Source organism: Malaya genurostris, chromosome 2 (assembly GCF_030247185.1).
Source record: "Malaya genurostris strain Urasoe2022 chromosome 2, Malgen_1.1, whole genome shotgun sequence".
Lineage (NCBI taxonomy): Eukaryota > Metazoa > Arthropoda > Insecta > Diptera > Culicidae > Malaya > Malaya genurostris.
In genome coordinates this window covers 4,451,508-4,476,486 of record NC_080571.1, presented here as the reverse complement: position 1 = coordinate 4,476,486, position 24,979 = coordinate 4,451,508, and the positions used below count along the sequence as shown (strand labels likewise).

Here is a 24,979-nt window from a genome sequence, read left to right as displayed (position 1 = left end):
TGCTCTGCTTTGCTTAAGCTCTAAGATGTCGAGGGTACTTTTTTAATTTCAATTAATCTAATAAATGTAATGTCGGATTGGGTTCACTGTGATTTACTCTGAAGAATCCAGGCTCCAGGTCATAAATAGTTTTTTGATTCAAAATCATATCAGAAGATGGGTATTTAAAATTTCATGCTTGACAGAGCTACGACGCATAGGAGGGAGCAATTCTTCTAAATTTGGCTGAAAACTGTTCCAATTTGTAGGTTATGTTAGCTGCTGGCCACAAGAAACGATTTTGGCTATACCGGTTCCCAGTTCCCGGTTTCAGAAGTACCGGAAATAGTAGTCAAAAACATCTGAACGGATGTCACTTGATTTTCTCAGAGATAATTTGAGCGATTTTTACAAACATAAGTTCAAATGAAAGTTTCCATTCCAAATTCATGATTTTTTATGATCCAACTTCTACTTCCGAAATTACAGTAGGCCACGATACAAAAGAGGGAAAATTTCTTCTTAATTGGGTTCAAAACTGTTCTTCATTATTGATTAGTATACTCAAAAAAGACCCTCACTAAAGTTTAAGTATAAAATTTGTACATCGAATTAAGCCAATGATTGAAGTACGAGGTCTGTTCAAAAAGTTCCCGGAATTTTTTAATTGCGCATCTGGAGAGTCCGGTGGTCAAAATTTTTTTTATTGTGTTGGTACATATGTCCCTAATGTATGGTGAAATTTTCAGCTGTGGAAAAAATGATTATGGATGATCGCCGAATCACTATTAGAGAAGTTGCTGATGAAGTTGGCATATCAGTTGGCTCATGCCATCATATTTTTTCAAATGTTTTGGGCATGAAACGAGTGGCAGCAAAATTCATCGTTGCTTATTCGTGATTTTTTGGCTAAAAAAAGACTTTAATCATGCCCCAACCTCCTTATTCACCAGATATCACTCCGTGTGATTTTTTCCACAGTGCTACAGAGCATTACAAAAAGTGACTATCAGGGGTGTTTCGAAGACTGGAAAAAACGCTGGCATAAGTGTATTATATCTGGGGGGGGGGGGGGGGGATTACTTTAAAGGGGACCATATAGATGTAGACGAATAAATAAATATTTTTTTAGAAAAATGAGAATTCCGGGTACTTTTTGAACAGACCCTGTATTTGTTTTATTTTCAATAATATCAACCAAAATGGCAACCCTTTTTTCCCCAAATTGAGTCAATCAAAAGTTGTTTTTGAGATTTTATCGAATTTATATCTTCGTTTATGGTTTTAGTAAAATCTACATTCTGTTCGACAATGCCAATACTAAGTCTGTGAACCATTTCGCGAATGATTTTAGCTTTTGGTTAAAAATTGACATTTCTATGGTAATTTTTATTGAATAGTTATATTTACCTAAAACTATTATTTAAATTTTTGTGTGTATTTGTGTCTGTGTGTGTTTCACCTAACCCTAGCCCCAACGTTTGACAACGGTTTACAGAAAAAAGATATTTTTATTTGTTTCGAAAATAAGTTTAGTTCAGGGCTCAGGGAGGTATTAACTTAATCGAATTCCGATTCCGTATACAGCCAAATCGTGTTCCGAGGACATCGTTCCACCGACCAGCCCTGCCTTAATGAAATGTTTGCATCAGATGGATACAAACATTACAGAAAAACTTTCGATCCCTTGCAAATGGCAAGCAATTGACGCGTATTAAGTAAGGAGTGTATAGAGAAGTAGTTAGCAACATTGATTATTGAATAAAAAAGCGAAAAAAAACATATTTTGACATCAGTTTTCGATATATTGTAGAAAAGTTACATTTTTATGCATTTCACTGATTATATTGAAGAAAATCCTAGTTTCTGTGAAACGCTCGCACTTTGGACTTGACATTCTTCATTAAATTTTGCACAGTTACTTTTGTGACTTTCCTGGTGGCAGTTGTCCAGTTTTTTTTGAACTCCTGCATGTTTTGGGACACTGTACCTTCCTTCCAGTTTTCGCGCTCTTGTTTTGGCCTGAACTTGCTGTACTAGGGACTTTTTCGGCACTTTCTGTTTCTTGTACGTTTTCAGGGATCCGTTGAATCATCCCGATGCTGGTGTTGAACTGCTTGGCGAAATCCCGCGTCGACACCGATGGGTTTTTCCTGATGTACTCAACCACTTTTAAGTTCCGGCCGGGCTGGCTGGGACCCGTTTTTCCACCGGATCGGGGCAAATCTTTCATGGAGAGGGTCTTACCGAACTTCTTTATAATATTTTTGACACTGGTGTGGTGCACTTTCACCCGTTTTGCAATGTCGTTGTACGTGACACCACTTTCTGAGCACCAAGTGTGCAGAATTTTCTTTCGCGTTTCCGGATCAATTCAACTCATGATTGAAACGATAAACCGTACCGAAACCAATCGATTGCGCGGCTGTTATTGACATGCAAACGAACATGTCACCGCAAAACACACTGCAAAAAATTAAGCCATTTCAGAGTAATAACTGTTTGTTGATGTTGATAACTACTTATCGATACACTCCTTATATGGTCTTCAGTTTTGTATAAATAATTACCAGGGGCTGGGGTCCACTGGGAGATTGATAGTAGCTACTATTTTTCGGACAGAATCAGCCTAGAATTTTTTCCTATATTTCTCCGAAATAAATCAGTTTTCGGAATCAGTCAATTACACTCTCTGGACATAATATATTGCACACACCTGAATATTTTTCCTATTGACGATAATAATACACTAATAATAAGAATAGAAAAATTATCTATACCAAATCATGTACTCTTACTCATAAGACATATTTGATTAAAATGTTAATTTTTGGATAATGCAAGGAATGAAAACAAGTTTACAAAAGTGCTGGATAAATTAACGTCAATTTAAATCCACATTAAAGTGTACACATCAGCAATAGGACGTCAAACCGAAATAGTTGATCTATTTGAGCGATTTAAAATAATTTGCACATATCAAAGGAATTATTACATATATACAAAATCGCACACTCTCATTCTGCTACTAACGCAGAAGGCTATAGTACCCAGTCGAAGCCATTCTATTAACCAAATGTCTTCAAAGACACACGGGGAGGCATGAGATAGGAACTTATGAGCATTTAGTTATATCACCTTTTGACGACCAACGAAAAGTTACTTGGATTTTCTCTGAAAATAAAATGACAAGAAGTTGTGCAGAAGCAATTTTTACAAAAGATTTGAAACTAGTATTTTTTGCAAGATTTCTTTCTGTGACGGAAAATAGCTATCGAACTGTCAAAAACAACCATGCTTTGGGGCGCGGTTATTTTTGACAACAAATTGAATAACTGTCAGATTATAACCAAACGTTGAAATAATTCGCAAAATGTTCACAACTTAAGAAACCAATAAGATGATGATTAGTAGAGAAGACGGGGGCTAGACCGTAAGCTGGGTTAATTCGGACAGCTTAAATGTTTTATTACATTTGGTATGCTGTCAGCGCTGACAGATGATCTCAACGGGAAACGATTCCAATGGTTGAAGTGTGCAACTCGCTTTCACCGCGGCCGTCAGTAGAGACGATTTCGACTAACCACGCTTCGCATGTTCGCGATTATTGCGTTAAATTTATAAAAGAGCCTTCTGGCCGGTTAAAACTGCATACAAAAAAGAAACAATGAATTGTAAGCGAATCTGAATGCTAGTGATGGAAAAAAACCGTTTCTTTTAAATGAACGGCTCAGAACTTGATACTTCTACCAAAGAACTAGTTCTGTTGAACCGTTCTTTCGTTCTTCTGAAATTTTGCATGCTTTGTGAACTTTTTTAAAAACCGCGAATGCATGCAGCTTTTGCAATATTCCTGAAATCTGTGACCGTTCCAAAATATGCAGCTACTCACTCAAAGAATTCGATTACTTTCAATTCTGTTGAAAAGAAAAGAAAACTATCATTCCGTAATAGAGAACTCATTCTTCTAGAAGAATTACACACCTAGAAAAAATCGTGTAAATTTACGTCTTCTGAGACCGACATATATGGAACAAATAAAGATGTAAAATTACACGCTTAACCATGTAAATTTACACGTTTGCTTGAAAAGCGGGGTATGTTTGACGTATATTTATATCATTCTTGTAAAATTCAGTCTTTTCACGGATTACGTTCTTATGAATTGTGTCATATGTGGATTTGCGTCACCTGTAAATTTCATAATTTTTTGCTTTGTAGCTCTCCTGAAATGTTTTCGAACGGATTGCCCAATCACAGCTTGCCATAATTGTGCCATCCGCTCGACCGTTATGAACAATACGAACTATCGCACGAAAAATAACCTTTAAATACATGATTCGTCACATTTATTTTCTCAGTCAATGTCTGGCTGTGAGCGAGGTGAGTAGTTTGATTAGCGAGTGGACTAAACTGAAAGTTACATCCAATCGCTCGCTGGGTAGCCGCATTTGCAGTGTGGACGGTGTATGGATGCAATTTTCTTTCTACTACACACTCGAGTATATCGAATACTAATAATTGTATTTCGGTGATATGTTGATGGATTTGCTATATTCAACTTGATTCGAAAGCATTACTTCAATATTGTACTCTTAAAAATAAATTGAGTTGTCTACGAAGTCGTGTGCATACTCGGATCTCATTTAACGAGCGAAACAGTGGCTCGGAAACGGAAACGGAGTACTATCTTTCAGCATAAGCCCTTAGCTACTATTATTGAACAAAACAATGTTCATGTAACTTACTTTGGACGCTTTAGAAACGCGTTCTGATTGGCTGGTGTTGACATGGGTCAAATGAGACAGGGTTTTCAATAGTGTTCTATTGAAATAGTTCAATGCTGTTGCTGTACACGTTTAAGTTGAAAAATTTCGATTCTATTGGTAGTTAGATTATTTAAATCCTTTCACAGATCACTGAGCTATGAGCTTTAAAAATACGAGAAAGGCAAACGCGCGTCATGAATTATCTTCTTTGATACTCGTTTTTACCAAACATTTCAGAAAAGTTTAATTTTGAATTATTTGAGATTTGAAAATTTTATCATAAAATTGTTATCATATTTCCGATGGCATGTAGTAAAAATTTTGTTGATTCGTTAGATACAACAAGAGATATTCACGATAAAAAACTTATCACTCTCTCAGAGGGTACACTTTGAAAAGGCGTCCCATAGTAAAGTAAGTCGTATTCACGACAAAAACCACGTAACTTTGGGAATCCGTGTAAAAAAGCGCGTTACTTTGGAAATCCGCGTAGAAAAAACACGTTACATGGAAATCCGCGTAACTTCGGACATCCGTGGAAAAAACTGCTTTTATTCTAGAATTTGCGTAAAAAACGGATAATTTTGGGCACCGGCGTAAAAAATCGGATAACTTCAGAAAGAGGTGTAGAAAAAATGAACCGCGTAACTTCGTAAATCCACATAAAAAACGCATATCTTCGGAATTCCGTGGAAAAAACGGGTAACTTTAAAAATCCGCGTAAGAAACTGCTTTTATTCGGGAATTTGAGTAAAATAACGGTTAATCTCTGATATCTGCGTAAAAACCGGGTTAACTTGAGAAATCCATGTAAGTTCGTAGAACAGCGTATAAAAAACTGTGTAGCTTTGGAAATCCGTGCAGAAAAAACGGGCTTAATCCACCTTGCAGTGAGATTTCCGCATAAGAATTATGCGGTTTTTTTCTATGCTGATGTCCAAACTTACACGGAATTCCGAAGTTCACCGAATTGTTATGCGGATTTCCACGAAGTTACGCGGTTTTTTTACGGTATAAATATAAAAAATAGGTATAGAAATGTCCGTGTGTGTGTGTGTGTGTGTGTGTGTGTGTGTGTGTGTGTGTGTGTGTGTGTGTGTGTGTGTGTGTGTGTGTGTGTGTGTGTGTGTGTGTGTGTGTGTGTGTGTGTGTGTGTGTGTGTGTGTGTGTGTGTGTGTGTGTGTGTGTGTGTGTGTGTGTGTCTGTGTCTGTGTGTTGTCGCAAATGAAAGGTCTTCCCGTCACCCTGAACGCTATTGAATAGTTTGAGATAGGATGTTTACTTTTTGAGTTATACAAAAATTTATGTAAATATCTGTCACAATTGACCTTGAAACTAGTATATGTTTTTGGACTTAGATTCCGCACGGTAACAACTGTCCAACTAGCCATAGGTTCTCAAAATCCGTCCATTTTTAAAGGATATATCGATATTTTTGTGCAAGCTACTTTTCACCTTATTCCAGTAGAAGGAGTTTAACGCACTTGATGATAAAGCGATGTTTCAGAGCAAAGTGAAACACGCTTTTCAATACTGTTTAATGCAATTTTCTGGTACCTAAATGACTATGCACAGCACCCTTTTTCATGACGTTTAAATTTTAGCACGGTTCGTTTTTGGCAACATAATCGTTCGAATATGACATATCTATTAGAAAGATGACACTTTTTTCAAATTCATAACAATGTTCAATATTTGTATTGATTTATACTGCTTGCAGCAATAATTGCAGGAAAAAAACAACTTCTTACGCCCTTATACCATTCGAAGAAGTTCGTCGAGATAAGCAAAATTGTGTGTGATTTCTGAATTCCCTTTGAATCCAATTTCGGGTTCCGGAACTACAGGATGATATATGTAGTAAAATTATAACAATTTTGCTAGTAGATGGCTCAAGTAGTATGTTAAGTTGCTGTCCTGTATTTTTCTACCGATTGTGCAATTTATCAAGTTAGTTTATATTACTATTCTGATAACAGTTGTGTTGTGGAAAAAGCGCAATTTTTCTGTGTTGTGCAACATATAACTGATACAAAAACTCATGCCTCGATCCCATCACAAATGTAGTAATAAAATCAGTGAACAAACAATTGTGAAACTCGTGCAATCTACTACGTAATGTAAACAAGAAATGGAATGACGTTTACAAAAACATACACGGAACGACCGAAATTAGCTCTGCGCCTAATTCGTATTACTGTTTTTGAATTAGTTGATTTTAACAACAAAATTTCCAAAATAACTATAAAATTAGTTAAAATTGAGAATTTACTTTGCTGAAAAAACTTTTATTTTTAGAGAATGTGTTTAGTTGGTGAATATCCTGGACACAAACCAGCAATATTTCAATCCAACACGAAATTCTCATTGACAATTAATTTTGTTATTAAAATCAGAAAATTTGTTTCTATTTATCTATCACCATCATTACTGAAGGACAGCACAAAGAAAACAATACTGAAATGGGTATTATTAACAAGTTTATTAGCCAAAAACTCATGAGAAGTGTCAAAGCAAAACAATCCATTAAAAAGCTAAAAAGGAGAGTCTTATTGAAACTGCTTGAAAATTGTTTTGATGTTTTTCGCATGTGTTCGATATATCCTTATTTAAATTTCTAAACCGATATGTAAAAATGTCGTAAACTGTTAGAAAATCGTATTTATTCAGAATTTGTGCGCACTTGAAGCGATTGTGCGTAATAATGTTTTTACGCGGAACAGTGAAGTGAATTTCGAATGTTTCACTCTAATTGTGATGAAGTTTTTTTGTATCTTCAAACCTTCCGAGCTGCGCCATCCGGTGTACTACTTGTATTCGGTTTTTGTTTTCCGAGTGCTAAAAGTTTTCTGTGAGAATGAAGAAAACAGTGATTTAGAAGAAAAAAATTCAAAAAGATGTTTATGTTTCGTTTATGTCTTTTTCTTAAATACAACATCGTATTTATACCTGCCAATATAGAAAAGACAACCGCGTCTGAAATTTTTTCGGCAGTAGTGTGCCATCTAGTGGCTAGTAGTCATTACGGTGTTACCGTTTCGGTGACAGGGCGCCATATAGCTGCAGATTGCAGAAGCCAATTCAACCATTCATATTGGTTGAAAACAACATTTTATTTCTTTAATTCAACTAAAAAATTAGTTGAATGGAAATGAAATGTGCCTTAGCTAAGAAATGACAGCACGTTTAATTTGTGAATTCAACTAAAAAAAATAGTCATTTCAACAAATATTTTATTATTATTAAGGGATTGAGAATAAAAAATCTAAATTAGCAAAAGTAAGATTTTTTTAGTTGTCTCAAAAAATAACTAACTAAAATCAGCAAATCAACTAAATTTTTCGCGAAAATGCTAATTTCGGTCGTTCCGTGTAACAAACATAATTTCTAATAAATAAGTTTCACATTTGATTTTCAATACAACTGCTCGCAACACAAACATGGATGTTGTAAAATAATCTGCACATGAAAAATGATAATGCTACATATTGTAGAATTGATCTTTTGTGTTTTTGTAATTGAAAAATCGACAACGAACTGCATTTTTATGGTGAAACATGTATTCGTACGGCCGAAATTTTCAAGCGCCTTTGAATTAACGCGTTTTTAATGATTGTGCACCAATTACAGGGTCCGGCACTCGAAGTGTAACCAATTAAAAAGGCCATAAATTCAGTTTGGAAAATTACTTTTACTTAATTCAAAGTACAAAATGTGTACAAATAATACAAAATTCAGAATCAATTCACTTTTGCTCGATATGACCACCTTTTGCCTTGACTATGGCCTTGAGACGGTCAAAAAACGAATCGCAAGCTGCCCGAATGTGACTTGCAGGTATTTTGGCCCACTCGCCTCGAGACTGGTGTATTTTTTAGTTCGGACTTTGCTCTCCAAAATGGCCCAAAGAGAATAATCCATTGGATTCGCATCTGGTGAATTCGAGAGCCATTGTGTGGACGTGATGAAGTTCGGAACGTTATTTTCCAGCCATTCTTGGTTCACTCGAGCTTTGTGAGACGGTCCCGAGTCCTGCTGAAACGTCCATGGTCTGCCACCGAAATGTTTGTCTGCCCACGGCTTCAAAGCAACCTCCAGAATACTTTCTCGATAATATGTCGCATTTACCTTGACGCCAGGCTCGAAGGTCTGAAGTTGGTTACACTTCGAGTGCCGGACCCTGTACTGTGAAAATAACAGTCTATTATTTTGAATGAGAATCATCGGAATGGTGTTTAAAATACGTGTATTCAAACATTCTTTAAATTTTCAGACGATTTTGATCAAACTAATGTGTAATTAAACCTGAAATATTTCGAAATGAATTTTGCTTGAATATTTTCCAATATCGATGGTAACAGTGGGTTGAATAGAAAATGGTTCACCCAACGTAATGACATATATTATCTAAATAACAGGAAACATTAACATGTTAATATTTCGAAAAGAAATGCTCCACGTTTTGTTTTTCATCAGTTTCAATCTTCTAGTTGAATTAAACAACAATACAGTATAGTCATTCATCTTAGCGGACCCGATATTTGTGATACGCACTGTAGGTATTAATTTGGTAATTCCGTGTGCTGGAGTTGCAAAAACAAGTTGCACAAGCGGTAATATATAACTATGGGAGTAACTATGATGACATTAACTTTTCGTTCAATATCTTTAAAAAGTGATATCAGGTCTGCTTATTTTTTTCGCGAGATGAAAACCGAATACAATTTATCTGATTGATTTTTGTTGTATATAACGCTGTATTCCTGCAACTTTTATGATAATAATGCCATGATTTTTTTTGCAAGTTTTGAATTTTATATCATTGTTTTTTTTTTTAAACTGAAGAAAACTGCACACACTGAGATAAAAATTCACGAGGCAGCCAAAACTATGCGGACTCAGCAGAAACATATTTTTACAGCAATGTTATCAATTCGGCTAATCATTTTTCCCTTGCGGAGAGCATCAATCATTTCACTAATTTTTCTTCCACAAGAGATTTAAAGCAATTTCGACGTATATTGTGCCCGGTACAATTATGACATCCGTTTGGAAAGTTTTTGATAAGTTGCACAATTGTTATTGTTACTTCCATTTCACATGAAGATGTAATTTTTTTGCAGAACTTTAGTGAAACATAAACAAGTTGGTGATTTACTGCACAATTGCTTTAGATGTACTTAAAGTTGTTCTACAGTGATTTTTTCGGTAGTATTGTGAAACTTAACAGTGATAAGTTGCACAACCAATTTTAAAATATTTAAAAGTCTTTCTGAACATATCAAACATAAATAAAATTTCTAAATCAATTGTAAAACATCTTGAAAGTTCAATAAGTTACCTTTGCTACTTGGGGGACGAACCGATTTCGTTTGGAACGCACTACGATTTCTCTAACATGGCCACACTGATTTTTAAAAATTTCAAATATAATGAAATGGTTAACAATCCATTAGGCGAATTTGACTGACTTTGGTTACAACGTTTTCTGAATTCCGTTTCCAAAAGTATCGGGAATAGAGAAGCTAAAAGACGGCCAAAACGAGTTTAATAAACCAAAATTCAAAATAAAATCAATTTATGGTCCCATACAAAATTGGTGAATTTGATCCGGTTCCGACTTCCAATTTTGAAATTACAGGGTTAAAAATTTTTAAAATTAAAACCGTCATAGAAGATGACGATACTGAAAAATCTTCAAAGTTGGGCTCAAAACTATATCAATTTATTCGTCATACTAACTCATGGATATACGAACTATTTTGTGTTATGCTGGTCTCTGAATACCGTTTCATAAATAATGCCAAAAACTTTAACGAAGAATCCAATTCTACAACTCATGTATCGATTATCACACGTTTAGATTGAACGGAATAATTTTATGTTTCATACAATTTCCATCTTCGATTAGTGTTGCAGTTCCAAAATTGTAGTTACACATCATTTAAAACGACGGTCATTAAAATAATTTCATGAAAACTAAACACAACGACGCATTATTTTCGCGTAGAAAAAAACATCGTCGTAAAAATTTTGTTCACTTTGGAAATCAGTGTAGAAAAAAACCGCGTGAGAAAACCGCGTAACTCCGGGAATCCGTGTAAAAAAGCGCGTTACTTCAGAAATCCGCGTAGAAAAAAACACGTTACATGGAAATCCGCGTAACTTCGGACATCTGTGGAACAAACAGGTAACTTTGGATACCCACGGACACCGGCGTAAAAAATCGGATAACTTCGGGAATACGTGTAGAAAAAAAAACCGCGTACTTTCGGAAATCCACGTAAAAAACGCTTATCTTCGGAATTCCGTGGAAAAACGGGTAATTTTGTAAATCCGCGAAAAAAATTGCTTTTCACCAGGAATTTACGTAAAAAACCGAGTAACTTGGGAAATCTGTGTAAGTGTAAAACTCGTGTAAAAAAACGCGTTACTTCTAAAATCCGCAGAAAAAAGGGTGACTTTGGAATTCTGCGTAAAAAACTTCATTCGGAAATTTGTGTAAAAAAACGGATAATTTCGGATGTCCGCTTAAACAAACTGGGTAACTTCAAAACTCCGCGTTAAAAAACGCGTAAACTTTAGAAATCCGCGTATATAATACCTCAGTGTACTTTCAAATTCAAATAATGTATTAAAATTTGTTCAATTTATCGATAACAGCACGTTCTACCCGCCGTCAACCATTCGCGCCTAGTGCGGCGGCGAGACTTTTTTTTAAACAACTTGTAATTTTAAACGACTTTCCTTAGACAACCCACCCAGCTGATGCTAGAAGCAGAGCCTCTAACGCGACAGAAAGCAAAATACAAAGTTCACCGAAGCCATAGATACGCGCATAGATACTTTTGTTTACGTAAAATGGGGCGAGTTTACATGTTAGATTATTCCGGGATGCAATTTAGGGCTGGAGCCATGTACGCTAACCCATGCCATGTACATAAAGCGTAAAGCAACTGGACTGCACTTTGCGGCAAAGTGTCTCGCGTAAAAGATATACTTCCATTCATAGAGACTAGATGAAGCACACATTCGTATGTGCTTGACATATAAAACACCCCACAGCCTGCTTAACCATGACGGTATATGTGTAGAGAATTTCCGCACACACCCTGATGCTTGTTTATGTTGTATCAGATCAAAAACGCGTGTTCTGCCGACGGTCTTATGTACTGAGCATATGAGTAACGCATACGGTAGCTAATGTGTATGTGTGAGAGAATAACAAGGACTGCAAGTTGTACGCAAGTTATGCTGACAGTGAAGCAAGTTGAAGTTGTTGACAATTTCATACATGCATAATTTAAACTTACGTTAATTTCGTACTAACATATTATATATTTTCGTTTTTTTTTCATAACAGAAATCCGGAACCGGTCAATGCGCTTATATGGACGTTGACGCTATATATTTTCAACTCTTGCTTCTGCTGAAACAAGGTAAGGTGAGTATCCGCACATGCACTTGACGTTTACGAAATAGGACCGTTACAAGTCGAATTTTTCTTGCGGTTTGAATTTTATCGGTGATTTTCAATCTCTTCATTGCATAGCAGAGTTGCATGCAAGACGTTACAATTTTTGCCGGTTTCGGGCAACCACACTGAAATCCAGAGACACCACCGGTCGAAACGAGAACCATAATTTCTTTCACGATATTCTGTCAAATTTATAGATTGCCTCCTTTCGTAATGAATAGCAAAGAATACCATTCCAACGCATAACAAAAACATTTTTTTTCTTGCATCGCGACTCGTATATAAGGTTTTCAGTACCCGATATTTAGTTATTGTGAAGTGTAATTCCCAAAATCAGTGTTTCACTATGGTTTCAACTTGTTCAAAATGGTAATTTTTCGTTTGTTTTCTGTTCTCATTGCGTACGCTGTTCTGCATTCTTCAGAACATGATACCCTTTGTTGACAGACAACAACGCGTGAGATAGTTTTTTTTCACGCTATTTAAAAATAAACACGCTGTTACTTTTAGGAATCGGACTAATCTTTAAATTGTTGTTTTCGTTCTTCTTCTCTTTCGAATGTTCTTGTTTCAGTTGTATCAAATACACAGGTTGAGTCAATTGTAACATCTAATCATCAATGTTCTGAAGGCATTTCGAAAGGGATGATGCCTAATTTCTACGATCATTCACGCCCCACTATGGTACCCACGAGCTCGGCAATGCTTGGGCCTCCGGTGAGTAGGAGTATTTCTGTCTGTGTAGCAGTTTTAGTAATAGTTTCCTATTTTCCAGACCATAAGTGGGGAGCAGCATTCAAAAAAACAGCAGATTGTAAGTATTTGTACCGTCACTGGCGCTGGAATATTTAATTGCAATATTTTCAAACCTTTCGCAGGTCCCGTTTGATCTGGAAGCAACACTGCAAGCTGTGGATGTAAGAATTTTCTAATCTCTCTCGATAATTGGAAATAAATAGATCCTATCTGTTTTCAGAATGAAGTACTTGAAGGCGAAGAAGGCAGTTGTCCTATTTGCAATAAAACTTTCAGCCGGAAGACATCTCTGTTGAATCACATACGGAACCATACCGCCGAGAAGAAGTATATTTGCGAGTATTGTCAGAAAGGTATGTGAAATTGAATTAATTCAGTACCTGATTTCAGCCAGAATCAGAAGAATCGCGATTGTTTAAAGCAACAGAACGATTATTTGTCTATCAAACCAAAAAATAAGTTGTTTTAAACCAATATATAGTAGCCTTTACCTAGCCTTTTAGTAGTTTTGAAGCAATTTTTAAACAAATGTTGATTGTTCCGGAAAAAAACATTGGTTGAATCAAACACGAATTGTCAGTTATTTAATATTTAAATATTAAAACAAAATTCGCTGGAATTAGCTGGAATTGATTTCAACAATAAGATAATAATCAGTGAATGCTGAATTGTAACGATGCTTTTGATTTGTGAGAAGCTTTTCGAGATTTCCGAACTCAAAGCAATGAAAAATGTTTAGATGATTTTAAATTGAAACATAAAGGGATGCTTTAGTTTCGCATTGATCAATTATACATACAGGAGAACTGTCAAGCATTGTTATGTCAACAAGTTGGAAAAAGTACAACGGAAATTGAAATTCAATCCGAGAGCTTTTTGAAAATATATGAGCAAGCAGCCTTCTCTAAAGAAATTTGGAAAGCTTAGTGGTTTCTGAGCGCAAAAAATCTTTATCGGTAAAATTTGCCCATACTTTTTCAACAAATTACACTCGGTGCGCTCAACGTTCCTGAATCTAATAATCCATTAAACCTCATTTACATTGATGAGGATTCTATGCGAAGGGTGATTTCTGGCATAAAGGTTTCTACCTCTTCTGACTCTGACGGATTACCGGCAGTTATTTTGAAACAGTGATCGATTGATGTCAACGCTCCCCTTTGTCGATCATTTCGTATGTCATTATTTAAAGAAGTTTTTCTCAAGAAGACAAAAAGACAAGAAGACAAGAAGACAAGAAGACAAGAAGACAAGAAGACAAGAAGACAAGAAGACAAGAAGACAAGAAGACAAGAAGACAAGAAGACAAGAAGACAAGAAGACAAGAAGACAAGAAGACAAGAAGACAAGAAGACAAGAAGACAAGAAGACAAGAAGACAAGAAGACAAGAAGACAAGAAGACAAGAAGACAAGAAGACAAGAAGACAAGAAGACAAGAAGACAAGAAGACAAGAAGACAAGAAGACAAGAAGACAAGAAGACAAGAAGACAAGAAGACAAGAAGACAAGAAGACAAGAAGACAAGAAGACAAGAAGACAAGAAGACAAGAAGACAAGAAGACAAGAAGACAAGAAGACAAGAAGACAAGAAGACAAGAAGACAAGAAGACAAGAAGACAAGAAGACAAGAAGACAAGAAGACAAGAAGACAAGAAGACAAGAAGACAAGAAGACAAGAAGACAAGAAGACAAGAAGACAAGAAGACAAGAAGACAAGAAGACAAGAAGACAAGAAGACAAGAAGACAAGAAGACAAGAAGACAAGAAGACAAGAAGACAAGAAGACAAGAAGACAAGAAGACAAGAAGACAAGAAGACAAGAAGACAAGAAGACAAGAAGACAAGAAGACAAGAAGACAAGAAGACAAGAAGACAAGAAGACAAGAAGACAAGAAGACAAGAAGACAAGAAGACAAGAAGACAAGAAGACAAGAAGATAAGAAGACAAGAAGACAAGAAGACAAGAAGACAAGAAGACAAGAAGACAAGAAGACAAGAAGACAAGAAGACAAGAAGACAAGAAGACAAGAAGACAAGAAGACAAGAAGACAAGAAGACAAGAAGACAAGAAGACAAGAAGACAAGAAGACAAGAAGACAAGAAGATAAGAAGACAAGAAGACAAGAAGACAAGAAGACAAGAAGACAAGAAGACAAGAAGACAAGAAGACAAGAAGACAAGAAGACAAGAAGACAAGAAGACAAGAAGACAAGAAGACAAGAAGACAAGAAGACAAGAAGACAAGAAGACAAGAAGACAAGAAGACAAGAAGACAAGAAGACAAGAAGACAAGAAGACAAGAAGACAAGAAGATAAGAAGACAAGAAGACAAGAAGACAAGAAGACAAGAAGACAAGAAGACAAGAAGACAAGAAGACAAGAAGACAAGAAGACAAGAAGACAAGAAGACAAGAAGACAAGAAGACAAGAAGACAAGAAGACAAGAAGACAAGAAGACAAGAAGACAAGAAGACAAGAAGACAAGAAGACAAGAAGACAAGAAGACAAGAAGACAAGAAGACAAGAAGACAAGAAGACAAGAAGACAAGAAGACAAGAAGACAAGAAGACAAGAAGACAAGAAGACAAGAAGACAAGAAGACAAGAAGACAAGAAGACAAGAAGACAAGAAGACAAGAAGACAAGAAGACAAGAAGACAAGAAGACAAGAAGACAAGAAGACAAGAAGACAAGAAGACAAGAAGACAAGAAGACAAGAAGACAAGAAGACAAGAAGACAAGAAGACAAGAAGACAAGAAGACAAGAAGACAAGAAGACAAGAAGACAAGAAGACAAGAAGACAAGAAGACAAGAAGACAAGAAGACAAGAAGACAAGAAGACAAGAAGACAAGAAGACAAGAAGACAAGAAGACAAGAAGACAAGAAGACAAGAAGACAAGAAGACAAGAAGACAAGAAGACAAGAAGACAAGAAGACAAGAAGACAAGAAGACAAGAAGACAAGAAGACAAGAAGACAAGAAGACAAGAAGACAAGAAGACAAGAAGACAAGAAGACAAGAAGACAAGAAGACAAGAAGACAAGAAGACAAGAAGACAAGAAGACAAGAAGACAAGAAGACAAGAAGACAAGAAGACAAGAAGACAAGAAGACAAGAAGACAAGAAGACAAGAAGACAAGAAGACAAGAAGACAAGAAGACAAGAAGACAAGAAGACAAGAAGACAAGAAGACAAGAAGACAAGAAGACAAGAAGACAAGAAGACAAGAAGACAAGAAGACAAGAAGACAAGAAGACAAGAAGACAAGAAGACAAGAAGACAAGAAGACAAGAAGACAAGAAGACAAGAAGACAAGAAGACAAGAAGACAAGAAGACAAGAAGACAAGAAGACAAGAAGACAAGAAGACAAGAAGACAAGAAGACAAGAAGACAAGAAGACAAGAAGACAAGAAGACAAGAAGACAAGAAGACAAGAAGACAAGAAGACAAGAAGACAAGAAGACAAGAAGACAAGAAGACAAGAAGACAAGAAGACAAGAAGACAAGAAGACAAGAAGACAAGAAGACAAGAAGACAAGAAGACAAGAAGACAAGAAGACAAGAAGACAAGAAGACAAGAAGACAAGAAGACAAGAAGACAAGAAGACAAGAAGACAAGAAGACAAGAAGACAAGAAGACAAGAAGACAAGAAGACAAGAAGACAAGAAGACAAGAAGACAAGAAGACAAGAAGACAAGAAGACAAGAAGACAAGAAGACAAGAAGACAAGAAGACAAGAAGACAAGAAGACAAGAAGACAAGAAGACAAGAAGACAAGAAGACAAGAAGACAAGAAGACAAGAAGACAAGAAGACAAGAAGACAAGAAGACAAGAAGACAAGAAGACAAGAAGACAAGAAGACAAGAAGACAAGAAGACAAGAAGACAAGAAGACAAGAAGACAAGAAGACAAGAAGACAAGAAGACAAGAAGACAAGAAGACAAGAAGACAAGAAGACAAGAAGACAAGAAGACAAGAAGACAAGAAGACAAGAAGACAAGAAGACAAGAAGACAAGAAGACAAGAAGACAAGAAGACAAGAAGACAAGAAGACAAGAAGACAAGAAGACAAGAAGACAAGAAGACAAGAAGACAAGAAGACAAGAAGACAAGAAGACAAGAAGACAAGAAGACAAGAAGACAAGAAGACAAGAAGACAAGAAGACAAGAAGACAAGAAGACAAGAAGACAAGAAGACAAGAAGACAAGAAGACAAGAAGACAAGAAGACAAGAAGACAAGAAAACAAGAAGACAAGAAGACAAGAAGACAAGAAGACAAGAAGACAAGAAGACAAGAAGACAAGAAGACAAGAAGACAAGAAGACAAGAAGACAAGAAGACAAGAAGACAAGAAGACAAGAAGACAAGAAGACAAGAAGACAAGAAGACAAGAAGACAAGAAGACAAGAAGACAAGAAGACAAGAAAACAAGAAGACGCCAAGAAAAGAAGACAAGAAGACATCTTCTTATCTTCTTTTACGTTCCAGTCTATAAGAAAGAAAACAACTAGCGTGGTATCACATCTCTGAATGCCGATCCAAAATTGTTTGAAAAGGTTATTCTAACATCGGTTGAAAATGCAAGCAATACATGCGTTCAACAACTACCAACCTTTTGTCATTTATGTCCTACGTGATTCTTAAAAGGTTTACACTAATCGTTTCTCTGACTTTAATACCATTAATCACGATATCACTATTGCTAAACCGAAAAGACTTGGATTCGGTTTGAACATCATTCGATGGCTGTAATTCTGTCTTTGGAAATTGCTCCAAAACCTGGTCTGGAACTGCCGAAAATTACTTAAAAAGCTGCTCGAAAACTACATGGAAACTCACTCACAAAACTGCTCAAAAAATTACCTCAAGCTACTATAAAAACTGCCTAAAACGCTGCTGGAAACTGTTCTAAAAACTACAGGTTTCGACCTGCTTAAAAACTGCTTAGCAACCGCGCCACAAGTTACTAGAAAACTGATCAAAACCTGCATGAAAACCGCTTGAAAACTGCTTGAAAATTGCTCTTAATACTGCTTAAAAAACTGCTCAATAAACAGTTCGAAAACAGCTCAAAAACTGCACGAAAAACTACTCGAAAAACTCCTCAAACAGCTGCTCAAAAATTTGATTTTTCGACTGATTTACAAATGAGTACTTTAACAATTACTTGTTCTAATAACGATGGTCTTTGAATTTTTTTTTCAAAGCATCGTTTGAAACCTTTACTTCAAATATTCAATATTATTCTATTATATTATGGCTGTAATTCTGTCCTGTTCTGTTCTCGAAAACTGCTCTTAAACTGCCCGAAAGTTATTTCAAAAATCTTCTCGAAAACTGCACAAAAATTTACTGGTCAAAAACTGCTCGACTACTAAAAAACTGCCCGAAAGCTGCTCTAAAAACTGTTTAAAAACTGCTTGGAAAATCTGTTTGAAAATTGCTCTAAGAACTGCTTGAAAAAACTGCTCAATAAACTGTTCGAAAAATGCTCAAAAACTGCACGAAAAACTACTCGAAAAACTGCCTAAAATACATACTAGGAAAACTACTCGAAAAAGTTCTCAAACAGCTGCTCAAAAATTTTATTTTCGACTGTTCTAAAAAAATTCTAAAATTCTTCACATAATGTTTGACTAATAAATACTGTAAAAATTACTTGTTCTTTGAATTGTTTTTTCAAAGCATCGTTTGAAACCTTTACTTCAAATATAATCAATATTATTCTATTATATTGTGGCTGTAATTCTGTCTTGTCCTGTTCTCGAAAACTGCTCTTAAACTGCCCGAAAATTATTTAAAAATCTGCTCGAAAACTGCACGAAAATTTATTGCTCAAAAACTGCTCTAAAAACTGTTTAAAAACCACATGAAAACTGCTTGAAAATCGCTCTGAAAACTGCTCAATAAACTGTTCGAAAAATGCTCAAAAACTGCACGAAAAACTACTCGAAAAACTGCTTAAAATACATACTTGGAAAACTACTCGAAAAACTTCTCAAACAGCTGGTCAAAAATTTTTTTTTTCGACTGTTCTAAAAAAATTCTAAAATTCTTCACATAATGTTTGACTAATAAATACTGTAAAAATTACTTGTTCTTTGAATTGTTTTTTCAAAGCATCGTTTGAAACCTTTACTTCAAATATAATCAATATTATTCTATTATATTGTGGCTGTAATTCTGTCTTGTCCTGTTCTCGAAAACTGCTCTTAAACTGCCCGAAAATTATTTAAATATCTGCTCGAAAACTGCACGAAAATTTATTGCTCAAAAACTGCTCTAAAAACTGTTTAAAAACCACATGAAAACTGCTTGAAAATTGCTCTGAGAACTACTTGAAAAAACTGCTCAATAAACTGTTCGAAAAATGCTCAAAAACTGCACGAAAAACTACTCGAAAAACTGCTTAAAATACATACTTGGAAAACTACTCGAAAAACTTCTTAAACAGCAGCTCAAAAATTTTATTCTCGACTGCTCTAAAAAAATTCTAAAATTCTTCACATAATGTTTGACTAATAAATACTGTAAAAATTACTTGTTCTTTGAATTGTTTTTTCAAAGCATCGTTTGAAACCTTTACTTCAAATATAATCAATATTATTCTATTATATTGTGGATGTAATTCTGTCTTGTCCTGTTCTCGAAAACTGCTCTTAAACTGCCTGAAAATTATTTAAATATCTGCTCGAAAACTGCACGAAAATTTATTGCTCAAAAACTGCTTTAAAAACTGTTTAAAAACCACATGAAAACTGCTTGAAAATTGCTCTGAGAACTGCTTGAAAAAACTGCTCAATAAACTGTTCGAAAAATGCTCAAAAACTGCACGAAAAACTACTCGAAAAACTGCTTAAAATACATACTTGGAAAACTACTCGAAAAACTTCTTAAACAGCAGCTCAAAAATTTTATTCTCGACTGCTCTAAAAAAATTCTAAAATTCTTCACATAATGTTTGACTAATAAGTACTGTACAAATTATTTGTTCTTTGATTTTTTTTTATTTCAAAGCATCGTTTGAAATCTTTACTTCAAATATAATCAATATTATTCTACTTACTTAAATTAAATAGTTTTCAAGGGTCTTCGTGTGATTGAAAGAATAGCCAAACTCTCTTCTTGTGACTTTACTCGCCCATTTCTATTTAATTCAATCGTACTCTAGTAGAATTCAATGGAGAAAAAATATTATGCTCATGAGTTTACCCTACTAAACGCTCAAGTGACAAATTATAATAGTAAAAAGCAGAGTTGTGTACGAGACCCGACGGGTCACGATGACATTGAAAATGCCATTTTCAAACGAACTCATCAATAGATTTAAATTTGAAAAATAGACTGTGAAATACTACAAGGCTTTTAAAGAAAATATTAGGACTTAATATGACATTAGTTTCAAATCCTACTTTTTGAATTTTAAATCCTGTTTGCATATTGAATACTCTCGAATTCGGAAAAAAATTAACAAACCAGGAACAGCAATTTTGGATTTGAAGAAGTTAGACCCTTCAATTACTGATATATCATCGTCAATCGCGTCCAAGAAGTATCTATAAGAATATTCATTACTACTTTTTTGCGAACTTTCGCTTTTCTTTGTAAATAGAGAATTCTGCTTCCGAAAAGCGCCACCGGTAATTTATTTATCTTTAGTATAACGTTCCATAATGGTCGTACGCAAAGTCTACAACAGATTAGTGTTTCCGACGAGCCTGATGTGAAAATTTCCAACACTGACGCATATTTACGGATTTCTGCTTCCACTGACGTATATTTATTGATTTTACTTCTTAGAATTCATTTATTTGGGTTTATTTCTTCACAAGACTACAGAAAATTTAAATAGAAAATAAGTCAATTATAATCAGGCAATTTTTAAATGCCAAATCAACTAAATAAGTTTTCTCCCGGATTTCCTCCTACAATCCAATTGACACCGATAAGAACGTTTTGATAAACTGCATTGATCGCTTAGAAATGAATGGGCATTAGCTGAAAAACCCCCTTTCCTACTTGATTTGACAATCTAGGAAGCCGCCTTCTTGGATTTGAAATCTTAAATATATTGAAAGAATGTGCAATAACCTGGATTAGAGTGCTTATAACCAGAGTGAAGACAGCGTTTGGAATGACAGCTTTGTTCCTTCTTCTTCTTCTTTTCTGATTGGCGTCACCTCACTTGAGATGACGCCGAATTGATGGCACAGCAACTAAGGCTATATTGCCAGTTGATTTTCGTATATTGTCCAGTGCACTTTCTTCTTACTTGACTACAAGCGAAAATCTCGCTGTGTGGCTGCGTCGAATCGTCAAAGTACGGCTGAAAATTCTTTCTTTCTTGCGAAATACTCGAATTTTCTCCGGACTAACACGATGCAACGTGCTCACCCGTTGAGAGTTACACGGAAGTGCAGCTTTGTTCCAAACGAGCAAACGAGCTGTCAAATACAATGTAAAGCTAACGAAACTGCCAACATATTTTGAATTGTTGCCAACATTACGGATGAGATGTCGTCACTCTAATTTCAGAAGACTTCAAACAATAACAATTCAATTCAATCTATTAAATGTACGCTTATTTAGCTTTTTATTCAAATTATTTATCCCCGGCTTTAACTTCATGAGTCATTCACTGGTATCTGTTTGAGCTAGATGTTTGAGAGCCTATAAATCCATCTATAAATCACGAACAGCAACAACCCCGGCCGGGTTCGCACATCAATAAAAGTCAGAAAATTTGTCGGAAAAGTGAATTTCGTCGATAAAAAAGTTGTTTTGTGAGGACAATGGAATTTTTTGTTTAAGAAATCCTAAATTAAGTTGATCTATGATCGTTGAAAAAAACATTGCGTGCCAAACGACGTAATGGTTTGGATATCGTTCTACCAGTAGATGCATTGTTATCAGTTGAAATCAGTTAGGGGAATAATATTGGTCATCGACTAACACGTTGTGCTCTTGAAGCAAACAAAGAGATTTTCCTTGCATTATACTTTCAAATTATTTAGATAAGCGCACATAATAAGTAAGATTTGAATGCCAATGATGGTTACCATAATGGATTGATACTGGTATTTTATATTGCATATTTTTGTGGAGGATTTTAAAATTTTTAAGATCAACGTCAAATTAAAATTATAGCGGAGTTCCAGAACCTAGTAAAATTTGCGCCCGGGGCAAAACTTGATTTGCCGCTCCCATCAATTTAGTGAGTAACTTCAACTCCATCCTAAGAGAAAATGATTTGGCGAGTAAAAAAAAGTCCGCCCTCCAATAATCGTTGCACCCGGGGTGAAGGCCCCCCTCGTCCCCCTGGATACGCCACTGCGGAGTTCAAAAGCAAAGTAACCAACAGTTTCACAGTATCTGGAAAACGACCGCTTTCTTGTTGCTTTAAAGTAGTCAAGGAATGTTTGGCAACTTGAAGGTACAGAACAAGCTCTGAGCAAACTTTCTCGCTGTTCAGTCGCGTTAGGTGTTTTCTCAAGTGAGGATAATAGCTTCAAAACGGGTTACTTATGATACAACGTTGAAAGCTGCTTAAATCAAATCGTTTCCATCTTCCGAACTTTGAGTTTGAGCATGCTCCACATCATTAGTTGTGAGATTTACTGTCCCTGTTCAACCCATTATAACCCAGAGGGTCTCAAATTTGAACCAAATGAGCAGATATCATCAATACCATCATATTTTGTGTTGAAGATCTTGGGAAATACCAAATCACTATTAAAAATCTTTTCGAAACGAAATTATCCTATGTATGATAACATATCATACGCTGGGACAATACTTTTTGAAAATGGTGTTTATATACACTTCGTCCAAAATATACCTTCGTTTCGGTTTTAGCGGATTGTTATTGATAATATAATTATTTGTATATATAGTCCCATATCGATTTTCGCCAATTTTGAGTTAGCTTGAGGAATGAAATCTATCCTCAATATACTTTCAGAAATTGCAATAAAAGTTGAAGGTTTGTTCAGTAAAATATGGAAAAAAATATCAACTCATGTCTGTCCCATATGCAAAGTACTCGCATATCAGTCCCATTCAGTGCAAATTTCAATAATTTCATTTGTTGCAATATTGGAATAGTAAAGGTGTATTACCGATATTTCAAGTAATAATACCATGATTTAACATTAGGTAGCACAATAAATCAAAAAAATCGGAAATAAAATTTTAATCGTCTTTTTCTCAACATGCCGATTTTCTTTATGGGACTGATATGCAAGTATGGGCAGTGCAATAAACAACTTAATTTGTCGAAGCCTTCTATTCATCCTACCTGGGTTCGATTCCCAATCCCGCACACAGGGTCAGAAGATTTTTCTGGTCCGAAGTGGTGAATGACTTTAAGGTTAAAACCTGTGTAATCGCAAATAACAAATAACTTCATTTGTTTCCATTGCTTCATTTTTAGAAAAAAAAAAGATTACCTATTTGTATTTGTATGATATTCGAGATATTTGTACGATTTGTTGAGAGTATCGTATGCTCATTTGATAGTTTTTCGAATGTTTAATAAGTCTTAGAGGTCCACGTGTTCGACCAATTCTAAAGAGTCTCTATCCTTATCACTATTTTTTGCAGCCATGTTTTTGAATATTACACATTTCGAAGATATAACAAAATGGCAAATGATTTGGCAAGAAATTTTCGAAAGACTTCAACTAATCAGAAACTTCTTATGCTCAAGTTTATCGGTTAACGATACGCTCTGGAAAAAATACTGCTGTATTATCCCACCGTATGATATATCATACGTTCAAATGTTAACAACATTTTTTTATTGTTTAATATATATTTTTGGAATTTCGCTACAGATTTAACTAATTTGAATCTTTGGCAATGGTTTATCAAAAGATGGTAGTATTACCATTTTGTTCCGAACATACCTAAGATTCACCCGAATATGTTGCCTACTTTTCTTTGGTCATTTGTGTGAACTTTACAAGGTTATAATACAAATAAAACGTTGACACTTGCAAAAAATTTCAATATACAAAGAAATTAGATATGTAAACTATCAAGTAGTGCTCTAGTAAAGCTCTTAGGTAATAAACTTCTAAAGTAAACATGTATTAAAATACAGGAAGTTTTGCGTAGGATATATCATACGCTAGGACATAATGGGTTAATGCATTGGTTCAAAATAAAAGACAACCGATCTAAAACAAATCCTTCCAATTCTCCCAACTGCTCAGGCCACAATTATGCCTGCGCAGGCAATGGCAAACAAGTCGCGAGGCATTTGAATATATGCGGAATCACTTTAGAGTAAACAACTCAGGTTCACCATAAATTTTATATGTCGAAACCATAAGGTGTAGAGCGATCTGCTATCGCCCAAAGGATAAGATTGGTTTATTTTTCTGTAACAGAAGTATTGCACAGTAATTTAAGGTGATATTTCATTTTCAAGCCGAAATCATTGTGTTGGCTCTGGAATCGTTGCAACCCGTTCATTGTTGTCCAACACAATGGAGAGAAACGTTAACGACGTTAGTCGCTTGACAATTCTGCCGTTCAAAAACATAAATTCAAATAATATTTTGGGTGAGACGAAGTTCGACGGGACAGTTAGTTTATTCATAGATTCCGTTTTGTACGAAAATTCGTACTGCACAGGAAGTTGCGGTATTTTTTCATGCATGACCAAAAATTCTCTATGCCGACCGAAGCAGAACTGCTACTGTAAGAAAAGCGAAGCGTAAAGCAACGAATGAAACCTTCGGCCATGTTAAAGTAATCAAGAGAATGGCGTTATTATGGCATACTATGATTGGCTTGTGAAAACATAGGTCAATTCAAACCGGTTTAGCAATGGTGTGCTATTCAAATACTAAAACGACGTTGCAAAACATGCTTGAATTAAATGTTTCCGATTCGATGAGTGTTAAATTATATAAATCAATCAACAAATGAATAAGTTATCAGGCTTCAAAATTATGACAGAAAAAGGTTACGCGTCTAATTTTGT

At 35.4% G+C, this 24,979-nt stretch overlaps 1 protein-coding gene across 6 annotated transcripts in view; it reads left to right on the top strand.

Annotated features, from left to right (window-relative positions):
• The window catches only part of LOC131428259 (gastrula zinc finger protein XlCGF57.1), a 53,384-nt gene that overhangs the window by 21,806 nt on the left and 6,599 nt on the right, over positions 1-24,979 (top strand). For 5 of the 6 annotated variants that reach the window (XM_058592059.1, XM_058592058.1, XM_058592054.1 and 2 more), the window contains exons 2-6: positions 12,112-12,187; positions 12,857-12,942; positions 13,001-13,039; positions 13,104-13,142; positions 13,202-13,334. In XM_058592059.1, coding sequence (XP_058448042.1) covers positions 12,112-12,187; positions 12,857-12,942; positions 13,001-13,039; positions 13,104-13,142; positions 13,202-13,334 — 373 coding nt within the window. Of the gene's footprint in view, positions 1-12,111; positions 12,188-12,405; positions 12,595-12,799; positions 12,943-13,000; positions 13,040-13,103; positions 13,143-13,201; positions 13,335-24,979 lie in introns of those variants that run through there. The other variant, XM_058592057.1, reaches the window with a different exon arrangement.